General features: G+C 43.3%; 1 protein-coding gene across 3 annotated transcripts in view; it reads right to left on the bottom strand.

Annotated features, from left to right (window-relative positions):
- The window catches only part of CACNA1G (calcium voltage-gated channel subunit alpha1 G), a 147,210-nt gene that overhangs the window by 4,600 nt on the left and 118,296 nt on the right, over positions 1-24,314 (bottom strand). For 2 of the 3 annotated variants that reach the window (XM_066565560.1, XM_066565561.1), the window contains 11 exons: positions 22,426-22,577; positions 19,939-20,048; positions 17,457-17,590; positions 16,208-16,278; positions 15,851-15,929; positions 15,651-15,772; positions 15,054-15,398; positions 12,653-12,793; positions 9,345-9,479; positions 6,158-6,347; positions 3,418-3,587 (listed from right to left, as the gene is read on the bottom strand). In XM_066565560.1, the coding sequence (XP_066421657.1) occupies positions 3,418-3,587; positions 6,158-6,347; positions 9,345-9,479; positions 12,653-12,793; positions 15,054-15,398; positions 15,651-15,772; positions 15,851-15,929; positions 16,208-16,278; positions 17,457-17,590; positions 19,939-20,048; positions 22,426-22,577 (1,649 nt within the window). The remainder of the gene's footprint in view (positions 1-3,417; positions 3,588-6,157; positions 6,348-9,344; positions 9,480-12,652; positions 12,794-15,053; positions 15,399-15,650; positions 15,773-15,850; positions 15,930-16,207; positions 16,279-17,456; positions 17,591-19,938; positions 20,049-22,425; positions 22,578-24,314) is intronic. The other variant, XM_066565562.1, reaches the window with a different exon arrangement.

Below are 24,314 nucleotides of genomic sequence, written 5' to 3'. Positions count from 1 at the left end.
GTGTGAGCAGGAGAGAAAGATGTGCAAGTGAGCCTGTGTATTCCCTTCTCTAGTTCAGGTGATGCTGAGGGCCTGGAATAGGATCCCCAGAGCCAGCAACACCAGAGCAACTCTGCTATGTGCCAGCATCAAGGCAATAGCCTGTCCCTGGCTTTGGTCTCTAGGCTGGAGCCACAACTCTGCACCATCTTATGGCAGAAGCTGGAAGCACTGGAATCCAAAGCTGGACTAATAATAATAATCCGTAATTATTTCAATTCATTCTGATGCTTAAGTTCAGGCTTCCTAAGGCACATTTTGCCTTGGCTGTCTGGAGCCTTTCTCAGCATCAATGCCCGCTGGCAGAAGGAACCTTGGGCATGTTTTGAAGGCTTTGCCTTTTCACTTGTCAAAAGGCCTTGTCAAAAGACTTTATAAATCAACCACATTAACTGGCCCTTAAAGGCAGAGTATCTGTTTGAGAAGACTTTTAAATGATCTTAAAGATAAAAATCTTCACAGGGAAATTTGAAAGAAATGCGTACACTTGGTCCCAGTCCTTTAGAAAACTGTAAGGAGATGAAATGATGAAATTCCTCATGCTAAGGAATACTTCTGTGACAAATCACCCCAAAATGATCATACACTTTATATAAATATTGTCCCACAAGGATCATTTGAGCCAAATGATCTCTATCCAGCAAAGCCCTCATCAGCTGCAGTGCATCCATGTGTGCACAGAAACACCATAGTCTATTGCAGCATCTGCACATTGCGCTCCCTTTGTCAATGGGGACAACTCAGAGAATATTTAATATGGCAAACAATTTCATCCAGTGCTGGTGAATCCTTTCTAGTTAAAATTTCACAGCATAATGCTGGCAACTAATCAATCAGGAGTGAAGTTATTCTGGTCTCCTCAGCACCAGTAGTTTTAATGAGTATTTGGGAGAAGAAATCATGTTCATATCCTGAAAAGAGACACAGACCACACAGAAGTTGAATACCGAAGCAAAAAGTAATTGTTGTCATTACTTTTGCTTGCACACCAACCTGTGTTGCACACCACGACAGTATTAGTCACCACCAGCTCTTTCTTTCTCTATGATACAGGCATCTGTGGTTGTTGTTAGTAGTAACAGTACAAATGTTTTACTGGTTTTAGTGGTTTGTTTGAAAAATAAAAGGACCCTCTGCCATCTCAGAGGGGTGTACACCTGTAGCAGCCACAGCTTGGTGTGGGCTACACCTTTGATACAGAGTCCTGGAACTACAAAATCAATATAGGTTTAATTTCAGGTAGAATTCCTCTGGAGAAAAGCCTTTGTGCCATGCACGGCCGAGGAGCACAATCCTCAGCGCGAATGTTTTCCCAAAGCATCCGATCCACTCATCTTCCTCTGCAAGTGCATCGCTAATTGTCAAACATCCCGGAGTCTAAACTGGACGTTACTGTGGGGGCTGTGCTTGCTCTCCAGCACTCTGGAGGGAAAGGGAGGTTAAACACACAGGTTTTAATGTTCAGGGAAAGTGAAAGGACCAGGTATGTGATGGACAAGGTTTATCTATTATGGATTCAGGAGAGGAGAGGGCATGAGTGGAAAGAAGAAAAGGAAAAGGAAAAGGAAAAGGAAAAGGAAAAGGAAAAGGAAAAGGAAAAGGAAAAGGAAAAGGAAAAGGAAAAGGAAAAGGAAAAGGAAAAGGAAAAGGAAAAGGAAAAGGAAAAAAAAAGCCAAATCAGAATTGCATGCAGTATATGTAAAGATAAGGATAATTGGGTACTGAAAACCAAACTGCTTTGCCAGTTTGGGCTATTTGATGTGCTAGTGAGATACTAGTGGTAGCAATAAAAAGGAGTCAAATAGAGAGCACCTGAGCAAGCAGAAGTGCTGCGGCTGTAAAGGGAATTTTGCCTTTTAAAGGACCAAGTTTCCCAGTGTCTGGCCATCTAGATTGCAATTAACAGTAACAGCATATCACCAGAAAAACCTCACTGCTCTCATTAGCCAGACTGGGAGCTCCTTGCTGCTCAGGAGCCTGCCCAAGGCAACCCCTCATGGGTTTGCCAATGGACTGTATCAGCTCACTGCCACAAAACTCTTTGCTCTCTGACCTGTCACTCCATGAGCATGTTCATGTCACTGAAGGAGCAGGGAGAGGGAGAAAAGGAGGACAATAAATTGACTTAAACTTATGAAAAGGTCTACAAAAGGAAGCCATCAAAGAGGTGAACAAAATTAGACTGGAGATGTCTAACATGGTAATTCATTCTGGCTAGATCGCTTTGAAAGGATGGGTCTGTTATTCATTAGAAAGCAAGAGAGAGTGGTTATGAACTGGAATCATGACATCAATTAGTTTCCCCATTAGTGGTGATTGGGATAGCTGGCCAACCCCATGCAAATGAATACATGCAAGGAATTCCTTATGTCAATTTAGTATTACAGACTAATGTAATTGTTAACCTTGGTACTTCACATCCATTTCTAGAGCTTAATGAATCAACTGTCTAATTTGTCAATGTTGATTAAAAGATGAAAGAAATGGGAATATTTTTATACAGGAAAGAAATTGCTTTTGAAAAAATAGAACTGATCCCCTTTGTGTATGTAAAATAAGGCATGGAAATACTGAATAAAGCAGAGTTTTTGAATCAGATGTGCTTCTGGTCCTGGTCCAGCTGCACAATCATTGAAATATGCTTAAAAATGTGAGAGTGAAGCACAAGTTTAAGTATTTTACTAAAAAAAGATAAGTCTAAACTTATGCTTCCAATCAACCAGACTGGAATCTTTGATTAGATCCCTTAGATCTTTGATTGAATCAGGATTTAAATCAATGCCAGGCAAAAACCAGAGATAAAACTGGCTACAAAATAAAACATGTTCTGCTGTGCATAAAGTCAAACTTTTTAAAAGCTCACAGTTGATGAAAAAATATTTTAATTTTCAATTCTCACTGTAAAACTAGTATGCATCTCATGATGGATGCATATGAGATAACCAATTTCCATGAAACACTTCTCTTTTGGAAAACAAGAGGAGTCAGAGGAGGGCTGGCCTGGGATGGAGCCTGCAATCCTTGTGTCCTTTCAAGCACCAAAAAAATCACAGCAGTTAAGAATGAGTTTCTCAACCCCAACAAGCCCCTGAGGAGCATTTGGCTGCATTTATGAAGAGGATTAAAAAAAATAAACGCTAACAATGTGGAGAACATTTAGGCATGTTGCCAAAGGACATGATACTCATAATGTGTGTTCTTTGGAGACTCCTGGATGGCTTTCAGATCAAAAACCACCAACCATTTTGTTATTTCTGTAGGAGAATTACAGTTCTCTGGAGGTTTCTCTGTGAATCCCTCCTTGAATTTAAAGGATGGTTAACCAGGAAATGCATCAATATAAAAGCCCAGCAGGTTTATGATCATAAGTCTGCTTACCTGTCTGCGGAGCAGCCTTTCAGCAGAAGGGGAGTGTGCCTGCTGGGAGACCCGGGGCTTGCTCTCCCCCACCAAGTGGTCGTGAGCTCTTACATGGTGGAAATGGTCCTTTGGAATTTGCAGGAGGGAGCTGGTGTCTGCCGGCTGTGACTGCACTGATGCCTTTGAACCTTGCAAGGGGGAGAAGAGGCAGAAATGGGATGTGTTCATCCAAGGGTTGTGTCCCAACCTCAGTGACCTCCCAGGAAAAACTGCTCTGCTGCACCTTGGATCAGACAGGCACAGCGAAACCACTGAATTCAGCAATTGGCTCTCCAGAACTGGGAAAAAAACTCCCATCTACTAATAAATTACTCCAGCATTGTCTATTATTTCATTTTTCCTGGCATTTTCCCCTGATACAACTGGGACTAGCTCCTGTTGAGAACAGAAGACAAGGAACTACAAGTTCATCTGAAGTGGCAATTCCTGCATCTCTGCTTTTGAGCCAATAACTACGTAGGCAGCCTCACTTCTGAGCACTGCAAACATCTGACTTCGAAAGGCTGGAGGTGTCCCCATGCCTGAACCCGCATGGAGACCAACTGCTGGGATCTCCAAACCAGCATGCACACACTGGAAATGAAGTGAAAGGAAACAGCACCTGGCAGCTCTCAAGGCTGGTTTTACAAAGCCTCCCAGAAGAAGGAAACACATACTCTCCAACCTCTTCCTGACCCTTCATGGTTGCTGGCTACTACTTCTAAAAGATTAGAAACTCTGTGTGCTCCCCTCACACACAGGCTAAATGTTTTTCAAAACAATTCATTTAATCTGGACTGCATCCCAGAGAATTTCATTTGTCCTGGAATCTTTCCCAGAGCAACAGCCCCATTACCAAGGAGTATTCAAACAAATGCCTCCTGCAAGTGCCAGTGTTTCTGACAACAAAACCTTCTCAGCTTGAAATATTGTGGCTTGGTTGTGGTGATTTATTAGAGGTGCCTGGCACCTTTTGCTGTCTTCACTGCATTCTATAATATTACAAACTGTAAACAGGTGGTGGTGACTTCCCCCACCCTGAAAAGCAGTGACATTGTAGGTGGAAGAGGACAGTGATATGTCAGAATGTGGGGACCTTACACACCTCCCAGCACTAGGGCCTGCTGAAGATGATTGGAATTTCACCAGCAGGAGAAAAACACAAAAGGTTTAATTGCCTATTGTGGTTATTATTGGAATAGGATCCCAATATTACCAGATGGAACGTGCCTGGGCTCATCTGGCCTTGCTGCTGGACCAAAGGTGGCAGCGCAACAGGTTGTAAGGCATCAGCTTTACCTCTCCAAAGTATTTCTGATACACCTCAGTGGAACAGTTGTTCCTGTGGATTTACAAGGGTGCAATGCCTGTCCCCAAAAAGCCAGGGCTGTCAGATAGGGCTATTCAGGTTCTCCGAACTGAAACTGGGAAGTGAAATTTTGAAAAAGAAGGGACTCCTAAATTACCCAGTCCCTTGCTGATGTAATTTTTGTTCAAGACAGTGCAAATACATCCCAATTAAAGGTCAACAATGAAGCACTGGAAATTCCCTCTGCAGCAAACATGATACTTTCATATGGCCAGGAATTTCTTGACTGCTACAGAGACCCATAAATTCTAGCTCAACTGAAGGTAATGGGAGATTTGCTATTGCTTTCTATGGGATTTTAGCTGCACCATTAGCATTATGTGCAAACAGGTTCTTCAAAACACCACTCTTGACCTTGAGAATTGTGTATTGTGGCAGAGATTTCTCAGAACACCAGATTCATCTTCCTTCCTTGGGCCCACATATTTTTTTTTGCTTCCGTTCAACAGTAGCTATTCATCCAAATTCTTTTTACTATGCAAATTTCAACATCTTATTTCTAATCTGTTCAAATCTCCTACCATTCTGAACATTGCTGAAATTATGTTTTGCTTAGAGGCTTTCAAACGGCAATGCTTGTAAAAACTTCACTGTCTTATTGGTGACAAATTTCTAAAATGATGGCATGTACAGACAAATTAAAGGTGGCTCCATTCACTTCCCAGGCCCAGGTAACCCCTGGCAGGCAGAAGAACTGGGGGTACAGAGACAAGTTCTGGGAGGCAACTGCAAGCACGGGGACAGAGGTGCAGGCAGGGAGAGCCCTCCCTGTACCTAAGAATATCTCTGAATTTAGCTCCAAGATGTATATCCCAACCATGCACACTGGGAAGAACAATTCCACATTCTCTCATTTTCCCATTCATCTCACACCAACATGTCTCTCAATTCAGCATATTTACGTCCATTTTATAGGCATTTAGAGACACCTTCTTCCCATCTTTCACAGATGTTCCCAGACAGAGCATCTGAACAGGTACTGTTGCAAAAAAACAGACAGGAGGAAATATTTCTCTACTGGGATTTCTCCTCTGGGGCCTGATGGAACAGATGGAGCCCAGGCTGTAGGGACTGTAACCTTAGGGAACCAGGCAGGATACAATCAGTGTTGAGCCAGGCCAATGTCACATTGTCAAAAAATTCTGAGGAAAGGAGCTATCTTAAACAGGGCATTGTAAATTGTGGAGGGTCTTTGCAAGTTGTGGAGAGTCTTTTGACAGCCATTCCACAGGTCTAAACACACGACTGGAAACCAGTGGCAATTTTCTCCTTCCTGCTGAAGAGCGTGGGAAACCACAACTCTTGTCCCATTGGAAAATCCTACTCTTGTCCCAGCTGAGAGAGGTGTACCTGACTGGGACTTGTGATGTGCTGGTTTCCTGTTGCCCAGGGAGGCAGGGCAGGGGCTGGAGTAGGGCGGCTGGAACATGTAGCTGTCATTTGGCAAGGAGTGGGTGCGTCCCACCGAGGGCTTCCTCACGCTCAGCAGGTCCTTGCTGGGGGACAGGGTCAGTGTGTCGTCCTTGTAGCGGAGATCAGCCTGAGGGGAAGAAAAATGTGAGGAAGGCAGGTGTGGAAGGGTGGGAAAGAGGAGAAGTACCCAGAAACGCGAGTGACAGCCATTGCAACCAGGATGGCACGATGGGCATGCACAGGGTGCACGAATGGATCTATGAGGGAGCCATCCCCCTTTGTCGGGGTTGTCAATAAACTCTCACACAATGGATCACAGAAACAGGAAGCCACAACGTAGGAATAAACCATGACTATTTCAGAGATATGCAAAGAAGGCATCATGCCTCAAGGTCAGCAAAGGTCACATGCTTGGCAGAACTTTAACCCTCTCTAGGTGCCCTCATCAGCAAGACAGGCTTTTGCAAAGGTGAGTAGTTTCCTCTTTTAACATTAAAAGAAAGAAAAACAAACAAAAGAACCCCAACCCAAATGCAAAAACTAGTTTATAAAAAATATTTTCTGTTCTGGCTCACAGCACAATTTTATTGGATTTTCTTTTCACATAATGAATAACTAAACCTATTTTATTGAAAAGGATATCTAAACCTACTGCTTCAGGGTGAAAGCCATTCTCTAATTAGAAGGGATCTAATGCAAGCAAGGGTTATTGTATATATGTTGACTGTGGACTTTTTACAGCCAAAGAGACTCTTGGAATGGGCAGCCCCAGAGGCAATATTAAGTGGATTCAGCTCTGATTTAATAAGAAAATATCTCCATCCCAGAAATGTTCTTGGGTGTTATTGTCATGGAGAGTATTAGCAAAAATGGAAGCAAAGTCATCTTCCCAGTGTATTTCTAATGAAACAATTATTTAATTGTTAAAATGCCTCAAGTGAAAAACACAGGAGTAAGTTTGTGCCACTGTAGTCTAGTACAATATTTGGCTGATCATTTTTGGAAAACTTTAGATCTTATTTTCTGAAAAATTTTCCCTTCACTCAGTGCATTACAGATTTTCTGGAATCAACACAGATTTTTTTGATCCCAATTTTATCCTTCAGTCATAAAAACAAAATTTCATGATGTCATTTATTTGCATAAGAAACAGGATGAGATTAAAAGGAATTTGCAAAAAGAATAAAGGAGATCACTGTTTCAAATTTAATGAACAAAACAGGTCTGCACTGCCACACAGCATTTGTTTCAGTCCTTGGGAAACTGCTGATTTGGATAGAGCTTGGACACAGACTAGATAAGGGAGACTGCAATCTCCTGATACAGCTTGGGAAAGGAGAGCAAAACCTGTGCTGGTAAAGCTGAGAGTTTGGATTTGGGAACCTCTCTGTCCCTCCCTGCCTTCCCCTTCTACCCACTTCATGCTGTTTTGCTGTCATACTACTGAGCTTACAGCAGAAAAGGCGACCTGAAACCTGAGATCTCAAACTCAGACTCACCTGAATCTGAACATGAGAACTTGGATTTGAGATCCCATCCAAATCCAACCTTCAGTGAACCGTTAGGTTCATCTGGATCCAATATGGGTTATTTCCACTTTTGGATAATCTTGGGGCAAATTTCATGAGTGAAATTCATGAAAACCATTGAAAATGGCTGCAAAATGATCTTCCCAGGTCAGGCTACAGAGCAGTGGGAGCACATGACTTTTTGGTACAGTGGTACTTCTGAAAAACATGTTGTTTTGGCTTGACTGAAAACAAAATCCAAGTTTTCCTTGAACCAAAAAAAAAAACCAAACCAAAAAAACAGACCAAAAAACAAACCCCAAAAAAATACAAAACCAAAAACCAAAGCAACCAACTAACCAAACAAAAAAACCCCAATCCAAATACTTTTCAACTAAAGCCACATCTAAATGAAGTGTAAAAATATTGCATTTAGAAGATATTTCAATGAAAGCTTGCAGTTTTTCAGGGGTTTGGGCAACTCTTGTGACCAAAAACTTTTTGGTATGGATAAAAATTCACAAACCCCTTTGTTCAACACAGTTTTGCCTTTTTTTTGGAGAGGGGAGAAAAAACATCTTTCCTGGCTGTACCTTTGAGACTTTGCAGTGCTGTCAAACAAGATTGTCTAATCTGATTCAAAACTAGGAGGGTTTCTCCTCTGTCCAACTCTCCATACTAATTTTGAAACAAAAAGCCTCATACAAGAAGTAAAATGGAGTCCACAAAATCTTTTGCACAGGATGCCATGAAGCATGATGGGAAATATTGTCACGGTTTAAGAAATTTTTCTCAAATAAGTGCTAATTAGGATGACAGTCAACTAATGTGGCAGAAAATTTATGAACAACACAAACATCCAAAGGTAGGTACATGAACAACAACAAAGAAAACAATAATGATCTAAAATTTTGAGAAAGGAGTTATGTCTGTTGTACAGCAGAAAAAAAGCACTTGACTGTTACACAGCTAAAAATGTCTAATGTTTCAAAGAGGAGATGGTGAAGGCAGGGTTCAAAATACTGGTTATGTCAGTCAAAAAAACACTGAATAGTCAATTTTTAAAATTTTTTCAGCATAGTGGCTGCTAGAAAGAATTTGTGAAACAAGTATCATCTTGGAGAGATCCCCATTTGATATTTGTAAAAGAAACGGTCTGGCACCAATCATGCAAAAAGCCTTGTGGTGCCTGTGTTCATAATGACAAAAATCCACTCCAAATCAAAGTGTTAGGGCTGACCCTTCAGTAGAGGACATGGGTCATTAGCTCATCACTGATTTGTTTCAGATGGGGAGGAAATTTCAACCTTGCTGCTTTCCAAAGCCTCTTTATTTTTACTACTTATTTTACTTGTAGAAAACACATTGTTTATACATAAGACACCAAAAAGAAAAATTGTAACAACCACTCATTCCTTGCAAGGGGCCAAGATTGTGGACAAGAGTGACAAAACCCAGGACCTAATGGCATTAAGGACAGCATCCTGTTCAGGGAAGAGGTTGGTGCTATTTGGGAAGGGGCTGGAACTGGAAATGCCATTAGGCAGGTGCAGAGAGATGGGAGCAGTATTTCGAACCCTGTAAACATCAGACTACACAGTGACCAGTGTATGTACATTGCTTTCCAGAGCATTAAGTAAGTGTGTGTTAATGTCATCAGGAAAAGAGTCATCCGTCAGAGCTAAGGACCAGGACTTTTCAGAGAGAATATCTGACGTCAGAGATAGAGCCTCCATCTCAGCTAGAGGGATCTAAAGGGAGAAATGATTAAACATAAGAAACCAGGACACAAATCTTTTGGAAAAGAAAATTAAAAAAAGGAAAAAAAAGTATCATACTCTAAATACTTCCAGACACTAAAGCAATATCCCTGCAGTTGGAGAGCTACATCATACACATTGTTACCAGGGACAGAACATTAAAGAAATTAAATATAATGAAGAAATTAAAAAAGGAGTGGGACATTCATACTTTAGTGCTTACCAAGGATCCGGGAGAGGGTTTAAAACCATACACTAATGCTAGCATTGTATTTTGCCGTTCTTCTGTCTACATCAATAAGCAAAAGTAACACTGCTTTCATAATAGAGAGATTAATCCTCTTGGCTGTGATCAAATACAAGAGGTTTCAAGATCTGATTTCTCTGAAGTTGTTCCCCCCAGTAACCATCCTGGTTTCTAAGATAAACTTGTTGAGTCTCCAAAGACTCCCCAACAACAACACCATATTTTTGGGTGGGGTATGGAGTGTGCCTTTCCCTGTGCCCCAGGGAGGCTGCAGGGACCACTTTCCCCCACCACTCCCCCTTCCCCCCCCAAGAGGCAGGTGGGACCATAATTCACTTCCTCACAGATAAAAGGGCACAGGGAGAAACTTAAAACTTTATTTTGGTCAGCAAACACCTTTCTGGTGCTTTCAGCTCATTTTGGTTGGCTATAAGCCAGTGACACCAGTGGCACCAATAACTGACCTACTAAAAGAGCCAAATGCTTTTTTCAGCCCCCAAATGTCCCTCAGACCTGGTCCCAGCTGTCTCCTCTGGCGCTGAGAAATCCTGACTTGGGAATCGGCTCTACACAGCCACGCTCCTGTTTTCATGCATCTTGCGCACATGGATCCCCACTGAAGACATTCAAACAATCTATGAATGGCCTTATCAAATCATTGATGAAGCTCTCTCCCTAGAAACAGAGGTCTTTTTATAAGAAATGTGAAAATGTCACTTCAGATTTTGGAGGAAAAAGAGGGGGAAAAGAGGACAAGTGGCATCTCCCCCAGAGCAGCAGTTCTGCTGCCAGGCACTGTAAGAGGGGGTGTCTGCCCTGCAGCAGGCTCAGTTCTCCCCAGATCCCCTCCCTGGATACAGTGCTTATGACACCAGGAATGGCATTTCACCAGGTAACCTCCAAACCCAGCTCATGCTCGCAGGGGCTGCCTGCTCTAGGTAAGTCCCAGGTGCTTCCCTTTCATTTCTCACTGTGCATTTTTTTGCCATCTTCTGTGCTTGAAAAGTCTTTCAGCAGCAATAAATCTTCCAAGAGAAAACAGAGAGGCCCAGATCTCTTGCATTGAAGTTGTCAAAGGACTGGGTTTTCTCACTCTTAGAAATGGCAGCCACAGGATGGAACAAACCCAGCGATGAGTGAGCCTGGAGAGGCTCAAAATTCAGCTGAGATAAGTAAGAGGGACGGGCTCCTCTCATCTAACCTCAGCTCTGATATCTCTTCTAGCACACTTATCTGCTGGCAATGGATAAGAGAGATGATTTGGAACCCCTGATTTAATATGAGGCTCCCCTAAAAGGCATCACTGTGAAGGCTGCCGGCCTAAGGACAGGAATCCCTAAGAGGGACCCACCAACCAGAGCCAGGAAAAAGCTGTGCAGCAGTATGGTGGACTCCAGCAGCTCCTGCTTGCTGGAACTGCCCTGCTAGGAGCTGCTATTAATCAGGTTGCTTTCATCAAGTCCCAGCACTGCTCTGAATTCCTGAGTTGCCTGAGAACATGACAAATGGTGTGAACAGAAAAGCCAAAATGTAAACAAAACATCACCCCACTTCAGCCTTCCCAAATGCAAAATTGAGTTTGAAGCTGTCAAAACATTTTGTTGGAATCATCTAGCTGATTTAGACCAGTTTTAATTATAGACGGGGGGGGGGGTGGGGGTGGGGGGGTGGTGTGGGGAAATGCTTAAATTTTAAAAGAAAAAGCCATTGCAAACTGGAATGCTATATTTTTTCATTACAAAAATGTCAGAACAAACCCATTTTTTTTCTTGCAGCAGCACTTTCTGATGAAAAATGTTGTGACAAAAAATTTTCAACCAGCTCTCACTGAGTTTCCTACTGACCCTCTGTCTTCCTTGCCAAAGCTACGATCTCTATTCCTCTGGCAATTATTAGAGACAACCACTTCCTATAGCTTAATAGACCCTGGGATGCAATATGGAGCAATCAGAGGAAGACATGTTATCCTGCTATATAAAGATCTGCAGTAGGATTTCATTTTACCTAAGCTTGTTCCTTTCCTCTAATGAACCATCAAAAGTTGGGTAATTTAGAGTGTCAGTGAGCTCATAAACAAGCACACTGATTTAACACGAAGACTTCTGCTATTTTTAGACGGGGTTGGGGGGGGGAGAGGGGGAAATAGATCAAGAAATATGGAATTTGCTCAATTCCAACTGCAGCAAAAAATAGGTATGCTTGAATTGTTATCATGGTCACTGCTGTCTTTTAGGGAAAATATTTGCTCTAAAGAACAATGCACTTCAAAAAGTAGGTATTTTATTCTAGGAAATAAGTGGACTAATTTTAACAAGCACTGTCTGCTTGAGAAAGCACTGAAGCACAGTTACTTCTGTGCATCATTAAGGGCTGCCTCCCCTCCCAAATTCACTAGATCAGAGATGAGGATCTAGTTTACAGTGACCCATTTGCAAGAAGGCTGTTTAGGAAACCCTTTCAAAACTGGATTTTCATGCAGTACAAGTAGGCACAGAACACAGAGATCATTGGATGAACCCCAGCAACTCAGGCTCTGCTCTGAGAAAACCTCACACTGCAGGCTCTGCAGACATTCCCTGACATTGCTGTGGAGCCCTGCTTAGGAGCAGGAAGCCAAATATAAGAACCACACTGAAGGATGGAGATGGAATTTTGCACATTTCCCCTCTAACACCCATGAACTGTAAATCCCAATGAAAAAATTCTTACTGTGTTGAAAGGGGAAAGGGAAAGTCCGAGCATGTTCTCTTCCTCTTGCCTTGATATACAACATCATCTACTCCCACAGAAAAAGCCAAAGTGACTTATGCTTCCCAATCCCTGTGACTGCATTACATAAAGAACTTTAACTTGCTATTAAAGGTCTCAGTCAAATTGAGTTTGGATGGAGACTTTGCAGGAAATTAGGAATATTAACCTGGTTCTCAGAGTTGTAATATTCGGGAGCTGGGAGGGCATAATGATGGCACACAGAGCCTGACAGGTTGTCCATCAGCTTCAGCTCTCCTTCCAGAGATTCCTGGATCAGCAGTGATATGGTATCAAACAAGTGCCTTTCCTAGGAAGGGTGGTGTATAACATGCAGAGAGAGAGAGAGCAAGCCAAAAAGAGAGGAGGAAAAAGGCGAGGGATAGAGACAGAGAGAAAAAAAGGACAGCATGTCAAACCCAACGAACAAAATGAGGGGAAAAAAATAGAAGGGGGGAAAAAAGGTGGAAACATTCAAGAAGAACAGCAGTAACAGGAACAATGGGACAGGAGAAAAGGAGAGAGAACAGTGCAGTAATATCACGGTGAGCAGAGACAGCTTTCCCAGACATTACAAGAGATGGGGCAACGGCAACCGCCCCAAGACCATGGCTGCTCCCACCCGGGGCCCTTCTTGGGGACAATCTCCCTCTCATCAAACATGGCCAGTCATTTCTGGGGGCTGAGCAGCATTTTTCCATTGGTGCTGTCAACTTCAACAGGACACTACTTCTACAGTAGACTTCTACACACATGGTCCATGCTTTTGAGCTGCAGGACCTAATACTTGACACCATATCCAGAAGGCACAGAAATTAAAATAACCTGACTGAAGAGAAGCTGAATGTCCTGTCCATGGAAGCTGCAACTGAGCAGGATGGACATATGTCAGGTCACTAATTCACATGCCAGACATGGGCTGAGGCGCCCCCAGTACTCTGGCCAATGTTAAACCAGCCGGCCACAGCATGGGGGTTGTACAGAGCAGGGTCTGGCTTTTGCAGGCAGCAGGGGAGTGATTTCAGGGTGCACCTTCCATGTAGGGAATGCCCAACGCATACAATGAGATGAAGACCAGCGCTACAGTCAAACAACACACAGCGCAAAAATCCCAGGAATGAGGCAAGCAAAAGAGCATGCTGTCATTGCAGGGTTGTGTCCTGGGAATTGTATTCCTCTGCTATCAAGCTCAAGCATCAGGTTTGTCCTGAAGATTTTGGTTGGGAAAATAAATAGTCAGAATAAGATCTCCTGGAGGTTTTTGAGGCTTCTGTTTGAGGGAAAGAGCAAGAAACACACTCTGAAGGTTATTACTGGAATAAACCCCTCCCGGGCCGCCTTCAGAGAGGGAAGGTTTAACAGACTGCAGAGTGAGGGTATCATTCTGACTGATTTGTCTCACAATTTTGCAATTTCTCTTTTTTGCCAGTTTCAGTGCTGGTGCAGGACAACAGGGCTGAGGACAGTTTGCCAGTACTCTGCTCAACACACACAGCACCAGTTGGGATGCGTTGTTTCTTCTTAGAGGACGTAGTAAATCTGGATTTCCCCATAGGGCTCTGAAGTCCTTTTTCCTGAGCCAAAGAGCAGCTTTGGACTCTATCTCAGACATCAGAGATTCTAATGGCACCAGAAATTTCCAGTAGCTTAGGAACTGAAACAAAGATTAAGTGGGGATTTACTCTCTTTCACCCTTGGACTAAAAATCATAAATTAGTTTTTCATGCATTAGAATATGCATTAGTCTATCCCAGGCTGCGGCCAAGACATGCTGTTGTGAAATCTTGATGTAATAAAAGTTAATGAGGTCTGCAGAGAGTTTAACCCTATCTGCAATCAGCTAAGACTAAAAAAAGGCTGGACTGTATTTCCTGAGTAATTTCAGCTCAGTGACCTCCCAAATAACTTGTCTGGGGCTTGATCTCACCTCTCATTCCTCAAACTGAGTCTTCATCCAAAAACTGTGCTTTAGGGAGACGTGGTGCAGCTCGTAGCAGCTCCCACATTACACCCATGCTGCTGCTAGTGGGAGTTCTGCCATCAGCTCTGGTGAGCTCAGGTTTGAGTCTCCTCTGGATTATTCTATTGTTAAGAGAATCTTTTCTTACAAGCCTGACTGTGGGGATGGATATTAAATGGAGGTTACATAAAACAAATTTAATACTGAAGCAAAGATTAGCAAGTTTTATTCCTCTTTTATGTTGGGGCTCATGGTCTGTATTAGAAAAGCAAACACATTACGCTCATGATTCTGCTATCACAAAGGACCAGTCAAAACTCTGAATTAGAGTAAAATTGGAGCTAGCTCTGAACTCTGTAGCTTGAGCTGACCTCCAGAGTAAATTGCAAAACTCTCTTCCTCCAAACAGATGCATCAAGGTGGACTGGAGACTGCCTGTTGTCTCTTCCCTGCAGCATTGGCTCCCAAACCACAAAAGAGTCAGCAGCAGACAGCAGGGAATACAAGCCCAGAACATCTAGTACATGCCTCTTTCACTACCAACTCATGCAAGTCTTCCCCAACAAAAATGCAGGTCAAGCCCTCCTCACCCTCCAACAGAGATTCTCACCATATGGCAAGCTAGTGAGAGCTGAGAATCCACCTTGATTTGCATGGGATCGGTAAATCCGCTGGGGTTCTCTGATCTCTCTCCACTGGTGGTGCCTGTCCACGCAAAGATGTTCGAGGGGCTGTGCTGGCCAATGCTGATGGTCTTCATCTCCATCTCCAGTTCTGCTTCAAGCTCTGCCTCCTCCTTTGCCTCCTTGTTGCTCTCCTCCAAGTGCTTCATAAGCACCGCAATCACCACATTCACCAGGACAAACTGGGCTGTCAGCACAAAGGAGACGAAGTAGATGGGGGAAATGACAGTGTTGTAACAGGTGGACTCCTGGTCACAGTCACGCAGTGTGTCCTGGAAACAGTGGGGGAATGATCACAGAATCAGCCAGGCTGGATAAGACCTTGGAGATCCTCAAGTCCAACCTATCACCTAACACCAACTTATCAACTAAACAATGACACTAAGAGATGGAGGGATGTGAAGAGATTGCAGCATGAACCACAGTCTGCAATGGGTTGTCCTTTCATGAAGAAAACTGAGAAGATTTGGAAAATTTCACATCTAGAACAGCAATACACTTGCTGACAAAAACTTAACACTTACCTTCATTATCCCATTCCAGTTGTCTCCTGTGGATACTCGGAATAGGGTCAGGAAGGCCATCCCAAAGTTCCTGAATGTGGCATGCCGTCCCAGCCCCTCACAGGGGTGTGTGTCATCACACTCTGTAAGACCAAGCACAGCTGTGAGACCCCCCACTCCAACACCATTCCCACCCCTCCCACTGGCACAGGAAGACTCACCAAGGTCTCCAAACAGCTCCACTCCAAGAGCTGCAAATATGAAAAACAACAACATGAAGAGAAGGCCCAGATTTCCCACCTGAAAAGAGAAAAAGAAATGGGGGGAAAAAACACAAAAAAAAAAGAACATTCATTGATTTTTTTTTTGTTCCAGACCTGTTTCTTGCTGTATTCTTTATTCCAAAACTTAAATTGCTTCAGGGCAAAAATGACCTCAATGTGGGGACTGTATCTCAGTGCTTCAGGAGGGAAATGTGATTCTCTAATGACAGTAAAGATAAAATTATTAGCATTCCTCTGCAATAGGAAATGAGCTGTGGGCCAGAGGAGCTCTGGTTTGATATGGCAGTGGGTTACCTGGGGTAGCGCTTGCATCACGGTGTCCAGAAGGGCCCTCATCCCCACAGCCATCTTCAGCAACTTCAGCACTGTGGAAAACACATTTGCAGTATGGTAACGGCAGCATTAGCACAGAGGCACAAACTCAGTCCCTCTCCCAGGAGCCACAGATTATAGGAAGAGAAACATGGAATCTTGTCAAGTGTTCTCCATTAGCTGCTACATTCCTTGGCCTTTTTACATCATTCATTGTTGCCTGGATACTATCAAAATCCCATGAATAGCAGCATCACCTACTCTGAGACTTGGAGAAAGTGTTATCACTCTGCCTGGCTCTTCCTTCCCCACTTTATCTGTGTTAGACTCATCTCCTTCCTCTGGTAATCATGAGCAGTTCCTTTCCCAGCCCTGGGGCTACTTTCCCACTTCCATAGGCTACCCACTTTCGTACATGATTCACTGAGGAATGATTTACACATCTCTTCCAGAAGGCTGCTTTTCCAATTGGAAGCTGCATGTATTTTTAATTCTGAAAGGGATCCAATGCACAGAAAACCCACTTTTCCCCCTTCTTGAGACAGCAACATTTAATTTCTCCTCCAGCTCCTTCTCTGCTTAGATGAGGGCTATAATCAAAACAATTCTTCCTCAGACCACAATACCCTTCAGGAGGGCCTGGAAGTACTTCATTAAGGGCCTGAGCACTCACATTTTACATCTTCAACATTTGGCCCTGACACCTCCCTGTTTTGAAAAATCAACTTCTTCAATCCCTGAAGAAGTTGGCTCCCTGACTTGGGAACATGTCTGAAGGGACAGATGGATACAGTGTGACAAGGCATGCTATGTCACCAAGTGGTGTGATGTAAAGCCTCATGGGAATTTAAAATTATTAGATGCTCATCTTTTAAAGCCAATGTACTCAAGCTTGTATTCTCTAATCCCTGTTAGAGATGACTTTGATTTGACTGGAGCAATTTTCCCAGGTACATCTCTGGGAGTTACTGCCACAGCTACTTCTCCTTAATTTCTAAGCTCTCAGCCTTCAAGATCTCTTAAGGCAGAAACACATGGTCAGTTGGCTCAGCTTTTTGGCTCCTTGCAAGTATTTTTCCCCATTGTTTTTTCATTTGTTTACAGCCTGTGATGCCAGAAATATGCACATCATGATGGGGATGTGCCCCAGGACTGTTTCTCAATGCTTAACTCTCTCCTGGTGCCAACCACATACCTCAAACACAAGTAAATTCTGCTTTATCCCTCTCACCTCGGGCGATTCTGAGAACCCTCATGATCCGGATAATCGTGGGGTTAATTGGTAGTGAAGCATTCACCTCAATCTCTTCCAAAGTGATGCCCATGATAGACAGCAGCACAATTGCCAGATCTAATTGGTTCCATCTGGAGACAACAAAAAGTGAATTTTAACATCTACTAAGAAGCTGGCAATGGGAGGCAGCCTGTTTCACATGAATTCCAGTCATTTCAATGGTTTGAGAACTCAAATGAATCTGCAGTATTTTTCTGAGGGTATTATACAAAAGCAGTGATGTTATGAAATCATTATAACTAATACATCTCATTAGAAAACCAACCAATTCCAAAGATATCCTTGACTGAGGGGAAAGAGGAACAAAAGCTGGGAAGTTTTTTACCCAGAGACTCCAAACCTCAGGAGAGAAACTGTGTTGTCTGTCTAGCCACTTCTAGACATGACACTTGTGGACCTCGATGTGAGATCCGCCCCAGAGAGAACAGGACCCCATGTCCAGTCCTTAGAAAAAAAGGTGTGTTGGTGAAAGAAAGGCCCCAAGGATTTGTGCCAGGCTGGAGAAACTGTTAATTCCAGCATGGACACACAAAATGTGGGGATAGGGATGGAACCATCCACTGGTTGTGAAGGCCTGCTTTATGCCCTGGTTTTGGTATTAACATTGAAGAAGACAAAAATGGGAGAAAGATCCACCAAGGACATAAGATTTGTGTTTGTGAAGTAAGAGAGTGAAAATCTAGATAAAGACACAATGTCATCCATTGCTCCTCATCTTCACTAAAAAGAGGTCTGTGGTGGTTTGACAGGAAATGTGTTTTTTGGGATGCGGTGTTTTGGGCCAATAGATATTCAGGCTTTAATATTGGCATTTAACTTGGCTATTTAAGACATGGACACGCTTCTGAGAACACGGAGTTAAAAGCAGAGCTCTCTTTTGAGAGGGTCTTTTTTGGGTTTCCGGCAGGAAAGAGTTCGGGTCTCTCCCCCGGCCCAGCTGCTGGCTGGGCAGGGGGAGGGGAAAAGCTATGTGGCTGAGAGAAGTAGGCCTGAGCCCGGGGGTGGAAGGGTGGAAGAGAGAAAGAGAGAGACTGGGAGCTACCGGGCAGCCTCTTTTGAGAGACACAGAGAGAGAGAGAAAGAGAGCTGCTGCTTGAGACTGTAACTTTGAAGCTTGATAAACATGGGCCTGTGCCGGCAGCACGGCTAGGAAGGAGAAGAAGGGGGGGGTTCAGCTGACTACTTGTAGGAGCTTTTAACCCCTTTTAGGAGAATGAGAACTTTACAGAACATTGACTTCTCCTGGAAGATAGAGTAGAAGATGAAGAAGGAAATGTGCAAGTGTGAGAGAGGTCTGGGCGAGCGAGAGATAGTAGAAGAGTAGAGAAGAATCTTAGTGGGAAGAGATGATAGAGTGGCTTTTGCTGGACTCTTTTTGTATAGCCATAGACAGAACCATGTTCCTTGTGACACAGAGACTGCATTCTAGGGGGAGGCAATGGCCACAGAACCAAGAAGGTTCAGTGTTGGTGCTCCTCGGCCTCAGGGGGTGAAAAAATATGGGGGGGACAGGTGTCTCAAAGGAGAGACTGTGCCTTTTTTGGATCGGGACAGAGCATCCTTAAAAAGACAACCCTAGAAGCAGCTCTGGTCCGTGTTCAGTGGTGAGAGCACTGGACATGAAAAGGAAGAGGTCACGACGGCAGATGTACTCCGGGCGGTGCCACGAGTGACACAGAAACACACGAAGCTTCAACTGTGTTTCCAGGAGAAGCCCATGGTACAAGAAAGACTCCTCTCCTCTTGATGAACTGAAGATTGATTGTCTAAAAAGTGGTGCTAGACCGAGAGTTGGTGATTTGAAGAATAAATGTATTGTGTTAGAAATTTAGTGGGGAGAGGAGGAAATGCATTTGTGAGGTTTTCATTTTCCCTGTGTGTGTGTTCCTTTTTATTTGTAGTTGTAGAGTAGTTAATAAAGTTCTGTTTTCTTTTCTTTCCTAAGTAAGAGCCTGCTTTGCTTATTCCTGGTCACATCTCACAGCTGCTACCAAAGAGAGAGTATCTTCATGGGGGCACTGGCATTGTGCCAGTGTCAAACCATGACAAGGTCCTATCTTTCGTGTTCACTCAGGGATAGATTCTTCCTCTTACATAAATTTTGTCACTTCAGCAGGTTCACTTGATTATATGGACACGCAACTGGCATGAGAACTGGCTGCTTTGTGGAGATCTGTCCCTCCTTCATCTGCTCCCAAGGGCCAAAATGGTGCAATCCCACTCCTTGGCCTGCATAATCCATCCTCTAGCTTACATCCCATGTCTCCTCCTACCCAGCCTTCAACCAGTCACTCCAAAAAGCCTTCATACATATCAGACTCACAGTATGGGCCAGAGCATGGGAATTCAGGACATGGAATGTGGGCAGCTCTCCACAGAGCCTGCTGCTCACCTTGTGATTACAATGATCTTTTGTTACCTGTCTTGGAAGAACCGGCGAAATCCAAAGGCAATAAGCTTGAAAACAGATTCCATGACAAAGATAACGGTGAAGATATAATTGCAAATCTTCAGGGCTTCGTCAAGAACCTGGGATGTGGACACAGGACTGGGGTTAGATGTTAGTTCTGCAGAGGTGCTTTGCTGCCTCCAAACCTGACTCTCGTGTCATCAGTTACCCATTACAGTTAAACGTCTTCAAACATGAGCTCTCTCTGATGAAAAATGTTCCAGGGAAAAGCCCCAGGTATTCATGGAGTACACTTGCTGCCTGGTGATAGAATCTCAGGAGGGGCTGACATAGGCCCAAGGCACAACTCACTCCCCTAGCAGCAGCACAGCCTCAGCTGGGATTGCTGGGGTGTGCAGAAAGAGCTGCTGCATTTGCTGGTCTCAGCAGCACAAGACCTCTTGTGCTTTTGTCAGAGAGCTGAATTTCATCCCACTTGTCCATTTGTGCAAGTGCTGGCCAAATGACTCCTTGGTGACAGCCTGCTATTACTTCTCACCTTGAGCTTTTGGCAAGGAGCACAACAGAGGGATGACATGCCAGGGCAAGCAAGTGCCTTGCATTTTCCTCTGCCCCCCTTCCCTCTGCAAGAAGTCAGTCTGGTGTTTAATCCAAGTGCATCCTGGCTGGGACAACTCTTGTACAGTCAGGCATCAAGCTACATCAGAAGTGATTTCATCCCCAAAAGCCTCACTCATGACAGAACACTGTGGTAGCAGCATCCTTCACAGCCTCTTAAGTAATGTGCATTGAATTTCTCCCTGCTGGCAAACAGGATGGTAATAACAATGTCCATGGCAGTGTTAGGGAACAGGGGAGATGTGCTCACAGACCAAACCCAACATTTACCGATCCCTGAGTGGGAGAAATCATAGCAGAAGGAGTTTAAGTCATGTACTCTGCCTTTGTGCTACAGTTTAGTTTCATCATCCATGAACAAAAATCACCTCATGTGACCAAGCAGCACAAGCCCAGCTGCCAAAGGAAGCTGTGGCTCTGAGCAAGCCTCCCTGCCATACTGCAGGGCACTTGGGCTCTGCAGCAAATGAGCACATTTAGCTGGCAGAAGCAGATTTTGCTCAGCAGCTCTTTACTCAAGCCACCTCTCTGCACACTGCAGCATCCCCTCCTCTCCAGGAGCTGCAGCATCTCCATCTGGGGTGTCATCCCCAGGGCATCCTGCTATATCCAAAAACAAACCCCTTTCAGCACCAAGAAATCACTAGTTTGGATATAAATCTCTTTGGTACATTTGGCTTCAAATATCTTCAGGATCCCAGCCATCCATCATCCAGACTAGAAGGATTTCCATGACCCAATTCAGCAGGACTCAAGCATGTGTATGACTCTGACCATGCTGTCATCCCAGCACAACCCAAGCTTACACTTACTACCCAGACACTGCATACCAGAGGCTTAGAGACAAAATGTTATTTTTCCGAAGAAAAAGAAAAACAAAAGCCTGCCCAACATTTCTATAATACAAAGGAAAATGCAGCTGCAAAGCGACTGCGGTAAGACACGTGCTCTAGAATGACTCCAGCCCAGACTCCTTCGCCAACAACCTGCTTCATCATCTAATAACTGAACTATGCAATGAGCCTTCCAGAGTATATAAAGATCACCTGGACAGAAAAAATAAATTGGGCTAGCTCCCTTTAACTTTTGGCTTATGATAGAGTAGAGAATATTTCCCCCTGCCCCTGTCATTTACACGTTTAAGTTGTTTGGGTTTTTTTTTAATATTAAATATTCACATCCTGTCTAATTTTAAAGAATGTTTCCTCCTATTGTGTGTTATATTTATTCATTCTGAATGTCGCTAATAAAATTAAGTACAAGTTATGTGGCAAAGGCAGCTATTTCCCTTTCATTCTTATACAGAAAAGACTTGACATCTCCGGACAGGCTGTTTTTATTTTCACAGTATGACAAAGACCCAGGAATTAAGCACCCTAACATATTAAAATGCATTTTAAAGACCAGCATGGAATCCAATTCCTGTGAAAACTAGGTTCTATGTGACACTGGGGATTTAGAAGAAACTTTGCAAAAAAAACCCCATTTCCCAAATTCTTCTATTCTTTTTCCTTTTTCCTTTTTCTCTTTTCTTTTTTTTTTTCTTTGGGGGGGGGGGGGTGGCAGGGGGAGAGGGTGGGTGTAAAACCTGAGTAAAATGGAAGATATCAATCATGATCAAATCTAGCAAAGCAAGCAAACCCACTCCCAGTTCCATTTTCAAAGTGGTCAGTTTGCACTTAACTAGAAGGGAGAGGTGCAATGGGATCCTTGTACCAAAAGCCCTGGATTGAGCTGGGGGCCACTTGTAGGATGGCTACACTCCACTGGCAAAGGTGGACATCTGACAGCAAACCTGGCGTTAACCCTGCCCAACAGCACATCCCAGCACAGCTCTGCACATCCCCCCTGTCTGTCCCTCCCGGGCTATCCCAGTACCTTTGGCTGCTGGTAGTGCTCCATGGCCATGGTGATGACATTGAGGCCAATGACGCCGGTGATGAACAGATCCAAGTAGTGGCTGGTGCACATCTGGTGAATCAGGAGGCGGAAATGGGAGTAATCCGAGTAGTAGGGCTTACACTGAGCTTCTGCAGCGGGGAGGAGAGTGAGAGGCAAATCAAGGGATTTCTCTGCATCTTTCTCAAGTCAATGCACCCTCACTCTCCAACTCCAGAGATGATAAATTCTAGACCAATCACAGCAAAATACTGTCTTTTTTATTTCCTTTTTTCCTTGCTGGCATGTTACCATTTTTAATATGCAGCAGGGCTCTCGTCATCTTACATCCATTAAATATTTTCAGTGGGACATGCTCTATACTCAGCCTTGTATCAGGGATCAGGAATGAGGTGAGCTGAGACTAGTGTGCTGCTAAAAAGAATTTTTCTCTGTAGGGAAATTTAAGTTAAATTTAAATTAAAATAATGATTTTTGTTCTGTTGATCTTAAAAGTCCCCAAAGCATTAGAAAGCCCAATTAATGGTCATTTGCTAGGGACAGATTTTACTAACAATTGCCTAAAACCACAGGCCATTGAGTATGTGGTGGTCTTTGAAAGAGAAAGAGTGCAAGCATATGATGTTCTTTGCTATAAACTGTAGAGACAACAGAATTCAACACCTTGGCTGTCAGAAAAATGGTCCATAAAAATACCAAGGAAAACTGATCAATGAGCCTTAGTGATCAGAAAATAACAGTCCTCCATTTTGACAAGATTATCAAAACGCAGACTGCACTGTCCAACTGCATCCCATGTTTGGCTGCCTCAGGGATGACACATGGACTTTAGACCCCAAATGTTCCTAGAGATAAACTCATTTACTCACCTAATATCTAATGAGGAAATGCCAAGGCTGAGTATATAATTCAGTACAATTTTCAAGGAGGCATTATAATGGAGATTGATGTGGAAAGGGCTGTCTTGAAAATGTCAGAGTATAATATTACCCTCATAATTAGATGATCAACTGGTTATGAAAATTATTGAGCTGTAAGAATTGCACAGTTGATATTTAGTGCTCCAGAGCAAATGTACAGTTCGATAGTCCAAGAAAAAACTTTGGCAAAAATGATGCCAGGAAGCACAGGTTTGGGTTGCCCTAGGGGAATACTAATTTTAGAAGATTGTATTTTGCCTGGAAATAGAGCTCACTTTGTCAATAGCCAATGACAATGCAATCAAGTCCATAGATTTAAAGGTTTCATGTGCTCCCTGCCTCATAGCAGGATCCTGAAAAATCAGTTTTGTTTTTTTCTGTAGAGACAGACCTTTCCCTACCAGCCCAGGGACCAAAGGGGAAAAAACACTCAGCAGTTTTATTCTGTAGGGGTTTGGAAGGCCCAAAATTCTGTTTTAGTGTCATCAAATGAAAGACAGTATTAATATTCACTTTCTGATCTGCAGTGGGCTTTAGGTGATCTGCACCTGAGTGCTAAAGCACAGTATTGATGAAAAGGTCTATGAAATTAATTTTCATGCTGAATCTATTGAGTGCTTATGAAAAAAAGCAGACTAGTAGCTGCTGACTCACTCATAAGACTTTGTCAGATATCTCAGAATCTGTATAAATCTCCATAAAGTCAAGATATCTCGATCACATTATGCTAAATTATGACTAGCAAATTAACTAAAATGTTTGAATACAATTAGGTTAGGAATAGGACCTATTTTTATGAACCAACTTATCATCTCGGAAAGAAACACCATCGTAATTGGATCACTTACTTCTTCTACATTTATGTATAATTCACATTCAAAAAGAAAAATGTCAACGTTTCTACCTTTTCCTGCAATGGATTTGCTTATGAATAATGACACTGGAATT

The sequence above is a fragment of the Molothrus aeneus genome, chromosome 25 (genome assembly GCF_037042795.1).
Source record: "Molothrus aeneus isolate 106 chromosome 25, BPBGC_Maene_1.0, whole genome shotgun sequence".
Classification (NCBI taxonomy): domain Eukaryota; kingdom Metazoa; phylum Chordata; class Aves; order Passeriformes; family Icteridae; genus Molothrus; species Molothrus aeneus.
The sequence above is the reverse complement of the archived record's forward strand: the minus strand, read 5'-3'. Positions and strand labels throughout refer to the sequence as shown.